This window comes from Anguilla rostrata, chromosome 1, assembly GCF_018555375.3.
Source record: "Anguilla rostrata isolate EN2019 chromosome 1, ASM1855537v3, whole genome shotgun sequence".
Classification (NCBI taxonomy): Eukaryota; Metazoa; Chordata; class Actinopteri; order Anguilliformes; family Anguillidae; genus Anguilla; species Anguilla rostrata.
In genome coordinates, this window is record NC_057933.1 from 63,036,208 (window position 1) to 63,049,545 (window position 13,338).

Consider the following 13,338-nt stretch of genomic DNA (forward strand, 5'->3'; position numbering starts at 1 on the left):
CTGATGTCTGCGCAACCTTGGCTTCTGCACTAAAGTGCAGTCGGAGACATTCTATGCTTTGGAGAAGAGTGTGTGCTTTGCTACACTTTCCTACATCTGCTGGGGAGATTACAGCGTAAGTGAGACTTCATACAATAGGGAATTTTGAACCTGTGAGAAAATCAGGGAAAGCATAATCCGGACCATCCAAGAAAATTAAACGTGTGCGCCAATACAATAAAGTGTCATATTGGAGCAATATGATGAGCCTAAACTTTACAATGTGGAGAAGTTATTTGAAAATTTTGACAAGGAGATACATATGCTTCCCAACATTCAGATTTTATGACTTCTTTTATATTAAGAAGCTTGGAATTTCTGAAAAAAAACCATCAACATGCCCAAGTTTTGGATAAACCCTAGACTTTCTTAAAATGGATAAAACACAGAAAGAAAATACAAAAAATAACAAGTGTATAGACACATTCAGTCACTTGCTCATTAATAGTGAGCACCATATCGAGCCCCAATTAATCAGAAACTGTGCAATATGAACAGGACAGTGGTCTTCATAAATCATTACTAACGCTGATCCGGGAGACTGGTTATACAGGTGTTATGTACATGACAGTTCTTAACCTTTTATAATTAGATTTGATTGAGTTGTCAAGGAGAAACATCTGGATTTGTCTTCACCTGATGGTCATATGCTTTAAGACACTGAAGAGTGAAAAATGTTGTTGTGCTCAGAAATATACAACTGACAGTGTTTATTGAACGTTTTTGTAATCTTGCCCTTAAGGGCTGGTGTAGCTAAGCAACTGCTAACTGCTCAAAGACCTTACAACAGTTAATCAAACATATTGACCCTTCATCTGTTAGGCTAAATACAAATCTGTATTAGTCATTTGTTTAAGAGGCAAAATACCCATTATACTTTATCTGTATTTCACAAATACATTAATCACAAAAACCACTTCTTTCACAGGACTTACAGTAAATATCTATCAAGCACCGTCAAACCAAGATCAATATTTAATTAACAGCACACTAAAGCTAAACTAATTAAGAGCTCTATTGGAACAACAACCAGTAAACAGTACTTTGTCCTGAAAAAAGCTAGGAAGTACAGATCTAAAGTACACATTTCCCTGCATCTCTGAGAAAGATATGCAAAGAAAGACATTCCATACTGATAAGTAGATAGGGTGTTTGACTGGGGAAGCAGGGTAAGATATTTCAGTGGTCCCATTGCAAAAGGCACTTTACACATGAGAATATTCAAACTGATACTAAAAAAGTGAATTTTATAATAACCCATTTGCAAACACGTGGAATGCTTTGTTACAGTGTAGTTGCAGTCTCGACTTCACTTACAGATGTGGTGTGCATATGCTAAGAGAGGTGCACTGAACTTCAAGTTTTATTTTATTCTCTGATGTGAAAACTCTGATATGAGTTTTAAAGAGTTTTTTTTGTGTTTACAAGTTAGAGTATGTCTTGACTGAATTCAAAAAACAAAATATTAATCATCAACTTTATCTACAGGGAGACATTCATTTAACTCACACGCCCCAGAGATACACAAAATGGGGACAAATGCATTAGCTAATATGCACAGGCAATTTCCATAGTGCCTGTTGATTTCAAACAATATGTTTCGTACTGATTTACTATTTGAACAGTACTGATGTTCACAGTGAAATGTTGTGCATCCTTTTATTGAAAAATAAGGCAAAAACATTGTTTCTATGGTATAAATGACAGGGACTACCTTTAGAACCAGTATTTGTGCATCATGCCTACCATTCATAAGTCCATAAGTGGCAAGAAGAAATAATTATGCAGTCAAAATCCCAGGGGCAGGAGAGATATGCTTCAAGATATGCTATTTGAGAGAATCATAATATTAGAGAAAGGAGTATGCAAGTACCGTGTCAATGTATAGCCAGTATTTTACGGCGTAGAGCTACCTAGCAAATAAATACATATCAGGCAGTACGGCTAGATGATCAGGCTTTCTAAATTTTGCAGTAAATCAATATTTTACCTCAAATGATTGATTACTTTGATAGAAAAAGACTCCAGTGACAGTGTTATTAATGTGTTCAAAAGGGAATAAATACTGTTACTAAATACTGTGGAATTGAGTTTTTCCATTGATTGAGGGAGTGGTCATCCCATTAAGAGCACACATCAGCATTTCTAATTCCTGACTTCCTCAGGTTCTTTGCTGTGGTATTACATGACAAAAAGTGCCCCCTGCAGGATGGTATGCAAACTATTTTCTCAGAAAACACGACTAATTTGACCGGATTATCTAACAGAAAGTTTGCTGGTAATTGTAAAATTGTAAAATGTCTCCAAAATATCTGCAACACCATGAAAATGACATTAAGAAGTTGACTGCAATACTACAGTACAAGTGGTGGGACACAATATAATTCATAGAAATATACTTCAGCTAGTGTACTTTCAAAACATCAAAATATAGCGATTGTAACCTTCTGAAAACAGAATGGCAAGTATTATAGACAATAGTGTTTCTCACCCTTGGGTGCCTGGCGGCACATTGTAACTGTTTTAAGCTAAATATTGGTTAAAGCCATTTCTGAACAGCAGTTCACACATTACATTACATTCATTTTCACTGATGCAGAGCACCCTTTGATTCTGCTCTATCCTGCATAGGCTGCAGACTGTGGATTCCTCTGCTTCTGGATCCTCCAGCCGACACCCTCTTCTCCTGCATTTATAAATTGGCGCGGGTCAGCCAGGGAAATTCCTGAAACACAAAGTGTCACATAAGGCACTTTCACATACGGAACGGAGAACATACAGAGCATAGAACTACTCTGGCAATCTAGTGGCCTTTCTTCCCTCAACCACAGATGCTAGCGACGCGCATGAAATGTGTCATTATAGCCATGGAAGAACCTTCGTTTCTGAAGAAACCAATGTGAAACCTTAAATGCCCTCGGTACGAAATGAGAGGGAGAAGACAAAAAAAAAGGCCCAATCAGAGATGGGTTTCTCTATCTGCTCTTTCAGTGACAGGCAAAACCCAGGCCTTTACGCTGGGGATGGGGTTCAGCTTGAGTGTCCCAGGGTTACTATGACACCTGATCCTCCAGCATGTCTGCTTGGGGGTTGCACGGAAACATTGGACATAAACAAAACGGGCCTCCGTCTCCATGACACAGACCGAAATAACCAAGGCAGGTGTGTGTGAGGTGAAAGGTCTTTGTGCGGAAAACGCCGGCTCCCCATGGTGCACCTGGAGTTGAGGATTACCGACGTGCCGTCTGTCAGTCACAGCTCAGAGTGCACACAAGTGGACGTGGGCCATTCCTTAAAACACGCATGCCATGTGAGAGCAGTGCTCAGCCCTGCTCTGGCCCATACTAAAGCTTTATGCCGGATACATAATCAATACTCTGTGTTCTGGATTACCTTCACATTAATGTGGTAATAAGATATACAGCAGTACGCTGAGGGATCTAGATATAGAAAGAGGTATAGGAAAAGTAGAAGGTGAAGATCAGAATCTGGCTATGATGACTAGAGGGAACCAGACCACAGAAGCAGTGAATTAATTGTGGTTTCTGGTCTAAAAGTACAAACCCCATAGCACTATATAAATATGAGATGTAACCTGAGCATTGTAAGTGCCATCTTGCCCCACTTCACTGACTCCTTTGGTAAAGCTGTGGTCAATCGTGTACCACAGGAAGTGCGGTCATTTCTATGCTGACGCACCGCCCTGCGTCTCTGCTGATGGAGGGAAAAAACTCAAGGTCACAAGTGCTAATCTCTTAGTCTGTGAAATGATTGTGAGCTCCAGCTCATTAAAAAAACAAAAAACAATCTGAAACTCATCCCCAGCAGGCCTGCCTTCCATCCTGCCATTGGTCGAGGCATAACTTTTAACCAGTCAAAGCCTTTGCAGCTTTTCCATCACAGGAATTCATTCTAAACTGGAAGGGTGGGTCTGGGCCGTACCTGCTGCTTCCTGTCGGAGGCGGGGTCAATGAGGACATTAAGGAGGCTGGGTCTCTCCCAGTCTTGCAGACTGAGCTCCAGGGCACTCCTCAGCTCCTCCTGCGTCCGCACCAAGAAGCCCCGCCCCCCGAAGGCAGCCATGACCTCATCATAGCGGGCATCAGGCAGCAGCGTAACGGGCGGGGCTCTGAGACAGAAATACGAGTCAAAGGTGGGAAGCACCACTACGGTACAGACTGTGTGGAGTGAGAGCGAGAGCTCAGCATGTACACAAAGCCCCATACTCCACAGAGAATGCAGCGGAGAGCTTTAATCTCAGTGCTCACACAGTGGTCAGGTCTCCCATCTTCTCCAACTCTCTCCATGTGTCTGGGTCCACACCACTGTATATGCCATTGTTGTTGACTACAATGATGATCACGGGCAGTTTGTATCTGTGAGCATTAAAACACAGCACATCAATCAAGCAGCAGGGCAGGACGGTGGATGGTGGGAGGGGCGATGTGGGGAAAAGGAGGCGGAGAAGAGGGGAAGTGGGCGGAGTCACCTGCACATAGTCTCCACCTCCATGCCGGAGAAGCCGAAGGCACTGTCCCCCTCCACACAGACCACCCGATGCCCGCTGCGCCGGTCCCTCTCCAACACCGCCGCCGCGATGGCAAAGCCAAGACCCACGCCCATGGTTCCAAACGTGCCGGCATCCAGCCTGCATCACATGGCAACACTGCACTGCATCACACGGCAACCCTGCACTGCATCACACGGCAACACTGTACAGCATCACATGGCAACCCTGCACTGCACCACACGGCAACCCTGCACTACATCACATGACAACACAGCAGTGCCTCACATGGCAACACTGCACTGCATCACACAGCAACACAACACTACATCACACGGCAACCCTGCACTGCATCACACGGCAACCCTGCACTGCATCACACGGCAACCCTGCACTGCATCACATGGCAACCCTGCACTGCATCACATGGCAACCCTACACTGCATCACATGGCAACCCTGCACTGCATCACTGCACTGCATCACTCCACCATCTGCAGTGTGGATAAAAATACAGTCTCTAATGGTATGGCTATGACTATAGTACATTCCTAAAATTAAAAATTAAAAAGCAAATAAATGAATATAATGTGTGATTAATGGAGAATCAGCGGTAGAGGGGTAAAGTGCAGCAGACCAGCAAAAAGGCACAATCCACAGTGTATTCCTTATTGGTTCAGCTGAGTAGTTATCATTTGCAATTACAGAGTACAGGAGATGGCAGCTCGCTATGAATATTTATGAGCAGACAAACACAGAACAGTGTTCTGCATTGCTTACTCCTTCTCTTACAAGAATGTACATGTCATATTCCAGCCACATGAATATTAATGAAGCATGAATAACAAAAGCACTTCATGGAAGCACAGTGTCTGGTGAGTGAGTGAGTAACAAACACCCTACTAAATGCACAGGACAGACAAACCAATTTATTTTGAGTGAAACGAAAGTCAAACAAACAAAAACATTCCCAAGTCTGAGCCAAAAACATTCCCACTGCTGAGCCAAAAAAAGAATATCCTCTGACAGAGGCCGAGAGGATTAGAGCTGGAGGGTGACAGACAGCCAGCGCACAAAAGGGGGAGTGTCACAAAAAGGGCTCCCCCAAAGCCCGCGCTGGCTGTGCCTTTCTAGCAGGCCTAATGAAGGCTATGGGCAACACCCGAGCTAATGTCTGCTAGCCTCTGCTGAGCAGGCCTGTGTGCGAACCTGCTGTGCTCCCAGGTCTCATACACCTCCCTGGCTGTGGGAGGGAACAGACACAGCAGAGAGAAACCAAAGAGGAAGAGCAGTGCATTCTGCTCCTGCTCCTCCTCCTCCTCCTCCTCCTCCTCACACCCTACTGGGGACACATTCATCTTCAAAGATGGGACAGTATTTAGTTTTACAGCACAGAGGACGTCCGGCGTGTGGGGCTTGCCTGTGCCGTGGGAGGTAGTTGTGGATCAGGGTCCGGCCGATGTCCATGGTGTTGGCCCCCTCGCTGACTATGACACAGTCTCGGGGCAGGAGCTGGGCCACGTGGTGAAACACCGTGTAGTAGTTCATGGGGAGCGCCTGCCGCAGAGCCAACCCCTGTGGAGAGAAATATGACCCCGCCAGTCCAGAGATACTCCCAGTGGAAAATGGGCATGAACACACAACCTGACAGGCGATAAATACACATACAGTCAGGTCAAAATTTAATAGACAGCTGACATGATGAGAGCAGTGTCATGTGACGCGCCCACACTCACACACACACACACACACACACACACACACACCTTGGATATCTCTGCGTTGGCAGCCATCTTCTCCCTGAGTGTCTTCCACCAGTCCGTATCAGAGGGATATTTCCATACCTCTTTTCGAAAACATCCCAGCAGCTGAAAATAAGGACATTTTCCTACAGGAAGTGCTACCACCACAAATACAAACACTTTGGAATGGTATCAGTATTTATGAAATGAACACTATGCAAGCTGAAAATACAGCTCAGCTAGCAGGCACCATAAATCTACGCGAAACAGGAAGTGTACCAGGAGACGGAATGAGGGAAGAGGATATGGGAGACATGCCTGCGGTGATGCTTTACTATACCTGACTGACAACAGCACGGACATCTCCCAGCAGAGCAGCTACGGGTCTGATGTTGTTCCCCATCTCCTCAGCACAAAGGTCAACCTGGGCACACAGCACAAACTTATACTACAAATGACCTCACACACACACACACCTGTCTGTGAAACTAACAGTCTACATGTCTCTAACACACCTGTCACACCATCACTTTCCACTCAAAAAACAGGCATTTCACGATGAGGCTTGACCTACCTGGATGATCTTGACCTGGGGGTGAAATCGCGGGGGAAGACCGAAGTGCAGGATCCAGTTGAGTCTCGCACCAAGGAGCACGATGACATCTGCCTGAAGCAGGGCCCTAGACAAAGAGACGGGGGGGGGTGGGAGATCAGCAAGGAATGAGGACAAAACTCATTGTAAGGGCAGTGAGAGACACTGTGTGGAAAGGGAGAAACGCTACAGTGTCACTATGGACAGATAGACAAAGAGGAAGAAAGAGAGAAGGTAGGAGCTTCAGAGGTCTATAAGGAAAGAAAGGACCATGCACTCAGGGAGACGGTGACGAGGCACACACCTGGATCGAGCTGCAGCCACACAGTTAGGGTGATCATCAGGAAGCACCCCTTTACCCATGGGAGTGGGCAGGAAGGGCAGCCCACACAATTCCACTAGCTCTTTGATCTCTCTCTCTGCCTGTCCATAGGCTGCACCTACAGGACACACACACAAACACACACACAACTCTCAATCCCCTTCACTCAGTCCACACGGCTGTTCTCCTCCCCACAGCTCTCTTCCACGCTATCCCACTCCCACACCCTCAGTCTGCTGTTATAAGGCTGGACATTCATATATGATTGTATACACTGTACGTGCATGTGTGACACTGATCTGGTCAATGGCACGTGAGAATAAGAGTAACAGTATTCAGAGTTGCCTTTGCCGATGATGAGAAGCGGCCGCTTGGCCTCCTTCAGCACAGAGGCTGCATCCCCAACGGCGGAGGGCTCAGCCAGACTCACAGGAGGAGGTGGGCAGCAGGACACAAATCTGCAGCACATAGATAAGCAGGAAAATAAATCAGCCAAACACACTGAGGGATTAACAGGGTACATTTCAGAACAGAAACAAGATGTCACCAAAACAAAGGCCTTAAATCCTCTACAGACATTAATAAAATCAAATATAATTCTCAACTCCCACTTACATAACACTATGAAGGCATAAACATTTTCATTTGTTAATTTAGTAGCTGCGCACATCCAAAACAGTTATATATTTGTTTATATTATGATGGAAAGCAGTACAGTTCATCAGTACCACAGTCACAGCAACACAGTGTGCATTAGTGAACTCCAGTGATCAGACCCAATTAGCCCCACAGGAATTAGCATCTTACGTACACCTGTGTACACAATGGCTGTGTCAGACTGACCTCACTCTGTCTCGGTCCACTCTAGCGTTTACCATGTCCCCTGAAATGTCGATGTAACAGGCGCCAGGGCGGCCATATGTGCTGCTTCGAAACGCCTGGAGAGGGAACATCGCCAAAAACAATTCAATTCATCATCACATCACAGAGTCAATACACATGTCACAAGCGATGCTCTACTCGCAACATCAGGCTTTAAGTGAAAAGTTCATGTATGTGTTTTTTAATACCATGGCATGACTGATTCGTTTAATGTACCTGATGTTATTATTTAAATGATCAAAACTATCATCCCTTTTCATTTCTTCTACATACATTCATAAGTTGTACCTGAAAAATTGTTTTAAATTTTGTCATTGCGTGAGGAAAATTTGACTATGTGGCATGCTGAGGTAATCATTGATGAATATGAATTATATGTTTCTTTTGCTAGATGGATGACAGTTGGCACACTTTTCCAAGTGCAGGTAAATAAAGTGGCATGAAGAGCAGACAGCTCCTTGGGGGGTTGAGCCTGGGGAGAAGGCCAGAGCGACCTCTCTGTGATATGTGTACTGCTGGCTTTTTTGTAATGAAAGATAACTTGCTTTCATTGTGACCCTGTAATAAATCAATGACGTATCAATGCAGACTGCACACCTTTTCAATCACAGAAGGTATGGCCTCCAGGCTGCTGGGTCTGGCAGAAAACTTGCTGTACAATCGGCAGGCTTCCACCTTTCAGATTTGGAAAAAGAGAAGCTCCTATTGTATTTCCCCATTAAAAATGAATAGCATGTTTAGCAGTGTACGACACAAAGTATTCATTTTAACATTTTCAAAGCACTCATTTTAAAATACAGCATAACTGTAGGGGCTGCACCTGAGGGAACTCCTGAAAGGCCCCCATGGTTTCCTGGTTTTGATCCGAAGAGCCTCCGATAACCAGCACCGGCCTGCAGAGAGCAACCAACAACTGACACTCAGTGAGAAGCCAGACGGGCCTGGAAAACCTGACAGAACACGCCGCATGTGGAGGGGAACATCTCCACTCAGGACTGTACCAGCAGTTCACGTTGGCATTGGCCATCCCCCCAAACGCATGGATAAGCCCAGGCCCAGACACCACCAGACACACTGCTGGACTGAAGGAAGAAAAGAGACACTATCAGGAGGCACTGCAATATGGGCTGCACATGTGACACTAATTCAAATCAGCCCGCAGGAAAATTTGCACATCTAACAGAAGGACACAATGACAACAGAGAAGCTAAGACTGATTATTATTCACCATCAGGTATCCCGCTGTGATCAACTTCAAAGTACTAACTGTATTCATCATAAGAGACTCACTGCTGCAACCGGCACTATTGATTTGGGAGAACGCAGACAAGGATGTGAAGCATCTGATGTCAGCCACCACTTGTTATCACACCATATTCTACAAGCAGGGCTCACACAGACAAGAGATTTTTTTAAAAACACTTTATGTGTAGCTCAACAGGCAGTCTGTGGATGCCTGATTGACCAGCTGGGGTTGCCAGAGCATGCTCAGATGCCATCATCCCAGCAGAGTGAAACCCTCCCTTCCCTGGGAGAAACTAGTGCTGATTGAGCGTAGCCCTGTGGTGCTGCCAGGCACAGTCTGCACTGGCATGGCCCAGATTGAAAAGCAGACCATGGGGCCCATCCACACACTTGAACAGTGCCTTACCAGGATGAGCCACCCAGCAGCCGCTAGATAAGACATTTCTTAAACAATATGCACTGCTTGGTCTATCACCTGCAAATCTTCTCACTGTAATTTCATGACACCTCCTCATCCAGCTTTTTTCTATGTCAGTTTTCTATGGATACTGAACAGCACACACATAAATACATGTGGGCAGACATGTACACATGTACACACACGCGCACACACACACCGTCACACACGCACACACACACACAACCCAGTGGGGATTCATTTGAGGAGGAACCTGTCACACTAAGTGCACACACACTGATTCCATACCGTCCTGTGAGGTACCCAATAGCTTGTGCGGCATAGCAGGCCTGTTGGATGACAAATCAAAAGTACACATTTGGACAATATTAATATTGGCAATCCATTATCAGCCAATGAAAACAAATGCTGAATGTACAGAATGCATAAAGTAAACACACGGCCTTACCGCCTGCTCATTCCGCATGCCCACATATTTGATGCCTGCAGCTTGAGCAGCCATCGCAACCTCTATGACTGGAACACCAACAATTCCAAACATGTACTCCACATTCTGAAGAAAATCAAAATAAAATTATAATCATACTCAAACCACTGTTCATAAATCAGTGCTTCCATAAAAATGTGTCACACACATGCCATTGTCCATCTGCCTGCCTGTCTGATTGTGAAAATTTTTTTATGTTATTTTTGTAAGTCACAGTAGACTTCAGTTTCATTCCTCTATTGAGGCACGTCCTGTCCATGTGTTTCATGTGTGAATCTACCTTGCACTGAAGATGGTAAAAGGAATACAAAGCTTGTTTTGTTCATTCATGGATGTATGCACAAAACAGAGGACAGATATTGAAAACATTCTGCATAATACCGGCACCAGTAAAGGCCATTTGAGATGACATTCCGTGAGTTTATGATCATAATAATAATAACAACAATTATTATTACGCATGCTGTTTTCCCCCTCGTATCTACAATATGCACATGCGTGACCTTTGAAATACATTCACCAAGGACTGATTGTTCTCAAGTGAGAAAGTTGCGCTTTCATCTGCTCGTTTTCCGTGACTGGAAAGCAAGCAATCTAACTAACATTTTATACCGAAATATAGCTATTTAAAAACTGCCAATACATCACTCTCTGATTGTAAACATAGCATATGCTATGTACACAGTACCGGAAACTTAGTTAACCTTCACACAACAATTATACTTCGCTACCCCGTTTCATTATCTCCGCTGCTTGCCAACGATACTAGCTATATCTGCAAGGAAGTCAAGGAATAAGTGACTTATTTTTTAAAATCAGAAATGAGAAGCAATCTATGTCATGTCTCAATTGGCTCTGCTAAATAAAAGAAATACACCACGCTACACAGGTAGCTCGCAAAAATAAGAGAAAAACTCTACGTTATGCCGCGGGTCTGGAAGGACGTTTGGTCTTACTTGAACCCTGAGAGCTTCGGCAATAATTTGTGCCCCAGTTACTTCTTCCATTTCCCCCGCAACTTTCTAAAACCTCAACCGAGTTCAAAGGTCCATTTGAGCACACTGGTAAAAACAGGAAACACGGAAGAAATCATGCAACCAATCAGGCATAGACATGATTGAATTTCAACCAATCAGAAATAGAATACAGCAGGCTAGACATCAAATTGCACAGATGCACTATTTCTGAAATTGTGGATCTGCTATCCCGCAGAAAAGGCAGCAAGGGATGAAATCAGCGTCCATGAGAATAAAATCCGTAAATCAGCGCATGGATTTAGAAATGAGCATTGAAATAAACCTCCTTTAGATTTTGCAATAAGAGACGATGAATAATGAATCAGTGCAGCCATGATTCAGGAGATAATCACATGATCTTGACATTATAAAGGCTGACAAGCAGTATTAGTAGGCTTAATTCAACAGTCATGCTCCCGATAAACAAACTTATACATACGATATATTTCAAATATTTAAAAAAACGAAATATATCTTATTATGTGTCATGCACATGAAGCGTATTCCCAATTATTATATAATCTGTTTAAAACTAAAAAGGTTCAAAATAAGCAACGGGGGAAAAAATAATAACTTATTCACTGAAGTGCCAGATTGGTTAGGTGTCAAAAGCAGAAAAAGACAAACTCATAATAATAATCTAACAATGGCATCTGCCAGCAGGGGGCAGATGACTCCCATTTGATAAATTTGAGGGTTTTCGGATATTTTTTGGGGGGGGGATGTCCTCTCTTTCTTTGTTTCCATTTAGAACTCTGGCTTCTGCATTTTGAACATGCTGGAGCTGTCCTTTTATCTATCTAAGAAGGTCAGAGCGCAGTGCATTGCAGTAGTGTAGTCTACTACATGCTGATGAAAGTATGCATAAGCTTTTCAGTGTCTTATGGAAGAAGAAGGTGTTTGACTTTAGCAATATTTTAAAGATGATAATATGCATTTTGGTTACATTCCATCCGTTGCAAAAAATGTAGGTCACATTCTGTAATTCCGCCGAAGATTCTGGAATTGGGCCTAACATTTACAGAGAGCGCCATCAGATGAAAGGTCTGATGTCACCAATAACTAAAATCTCTGTTTTGTCCTTTTTCAGTTGGACAAAATTTTGCCCCATCCAAATATTGATTTCAGAAATACAATTTAGAAAGGAGTCAACTGGTTGAAGGTCATCTACCATAGGTGATACATGTAATTGGGTATTGTTGTTTTATCAGTATGTTTGGGATCGTTTTGTTGTAGGTTGAAGTGTCGTCCAATGAGTCCAGAGCCATTTACTTGAGCAGATAAGATGCATCGGCCAAATTCTGAATTAATTCTGGTGCTGCTACCAGTAGTTACATCATCAATGAAAATACGTGAGCAAGAACATGCAGAGCCCATTCATACCCAAATCATAACACCCTCACCACCATGTTTCACAGATGAGGGGGGTGTTCTGGATCTTGGGCAGTTCCTTTTTGCCTCCACACTTGGCTTGTCATCACTCTGACACTCTGATCACAAATGAATCTTGGCCCCATCTGTCCGCACCATTTTCCAGAACTCTGCAGGATCTATCAGGTACATCTTCCATGTCTCATGAAGAGTGTTTCTGATCTATATGGTGCCCTGGAATTGGAGCACTATGCATAAAAAGTGCTGTACTTTCTATATGGTGAAACCAAAATGTATACAAATACCCATTACTAAAAGCTGAGAATGTGGCAATTTCAACCACATATGGACTGTTTAATTACATATCTAAAATTGTGGAGTACCAAGCCAAATCAATCAAAAAATATGCCTTTTCCCAAATATTATGGAGCGCAGCTTCCATTGAGAAAATGCACTCTAAACGAAGAACAAGAACACATTGGCAGCATTACCACTGCACTAAAAACAGTGCCCATTTCAATCAGTCTGCTATCATGTGGGTTATTTTGGACAACCTTACTACAGTCATTTGCCTTGGATTTTTATTCTAAAGGTTTATTAAATGCCAGCATGTATAACATGTGAGTGAGTTTTAAAATTAATGTATTCCAATTATAGATAAGCGCACATATTTGTTGTCTGACTAAGTTTCTCATTCCTTTGTTTAGCATGCAAGAGA

At 43.4% G+C, this 13,338-nt stretch overlaps 1 protein-coding gene across 1 annotated transcript; it reads right to left on the reverse strand.

Annotated features, from left to right (window-relative positions):
- Positions 1–284: 284 nt before the first annotated feature.
- Positions 285–11,346, reverse strand: hacl1 (2-hydroxyacyl-CoA lyase 1). The gene is made up of 17 exons (XM_064348429.1): positions 11,190–11,346; positions 10,195–10,299; positions 10,035–10,075; positions 9,085–9,165; positions 8,904–8,976; positions 8,681–8,758; positions 8,045–8,139; positions 7,547–7,659; positions 7,184–7,319; positions 6,862–6,967; positions 6,628–6,711; positions 6,312–6,413; positions 5,966–6,120; positions 4,529–4,687; positions 4,308–4,415; positions 3,982–4,168; positions 285–2,764 (listed from the first exon to the last, which is right to left on the reverse strand). Exons 1-17 carry the CDS (start codon positions 11,238–11,240, stop codon positions 2,732–2,734), a joined length of 1,707 nt encoding a protein of 568 aa, XP_064204499.1. The 5' UTR covers positions 11,241–11,346; the 3' UTR covers positions 285–2,731.
- Between the last annotated feature and the right edge of the window lie 1,992 nt (positions 11,347–13,338).

What these genes read in the sequence shown, in the direction of transcription:
- hacl1 (XM_064348429.1), bottom strand. Translation starts at nt 11,240, where the DNA reads ATGGAAGAAGTAACTGGGGCACAAATTATTGCCGAAGCTCTCAGGGTT. An exon ending in TACCTTCTGTGATTGAAAAG is followed by an intron (nt 8,140 to 8,680) that starts GTGTGCAGTCTG and finishes TTCCCTCTCCAG; the next exon opens with GCGTTTCGAAGCAGCACATA. An exon ending in TCCGTGCTGTTGTCAGTCAG is followed by an intron (nt 6,414 to 6,627) that starts GTATAGTAAAGC and finishes CCTTATTTTCAG; the next exon opens with CTGCTGGGATGTTTTCGAAA.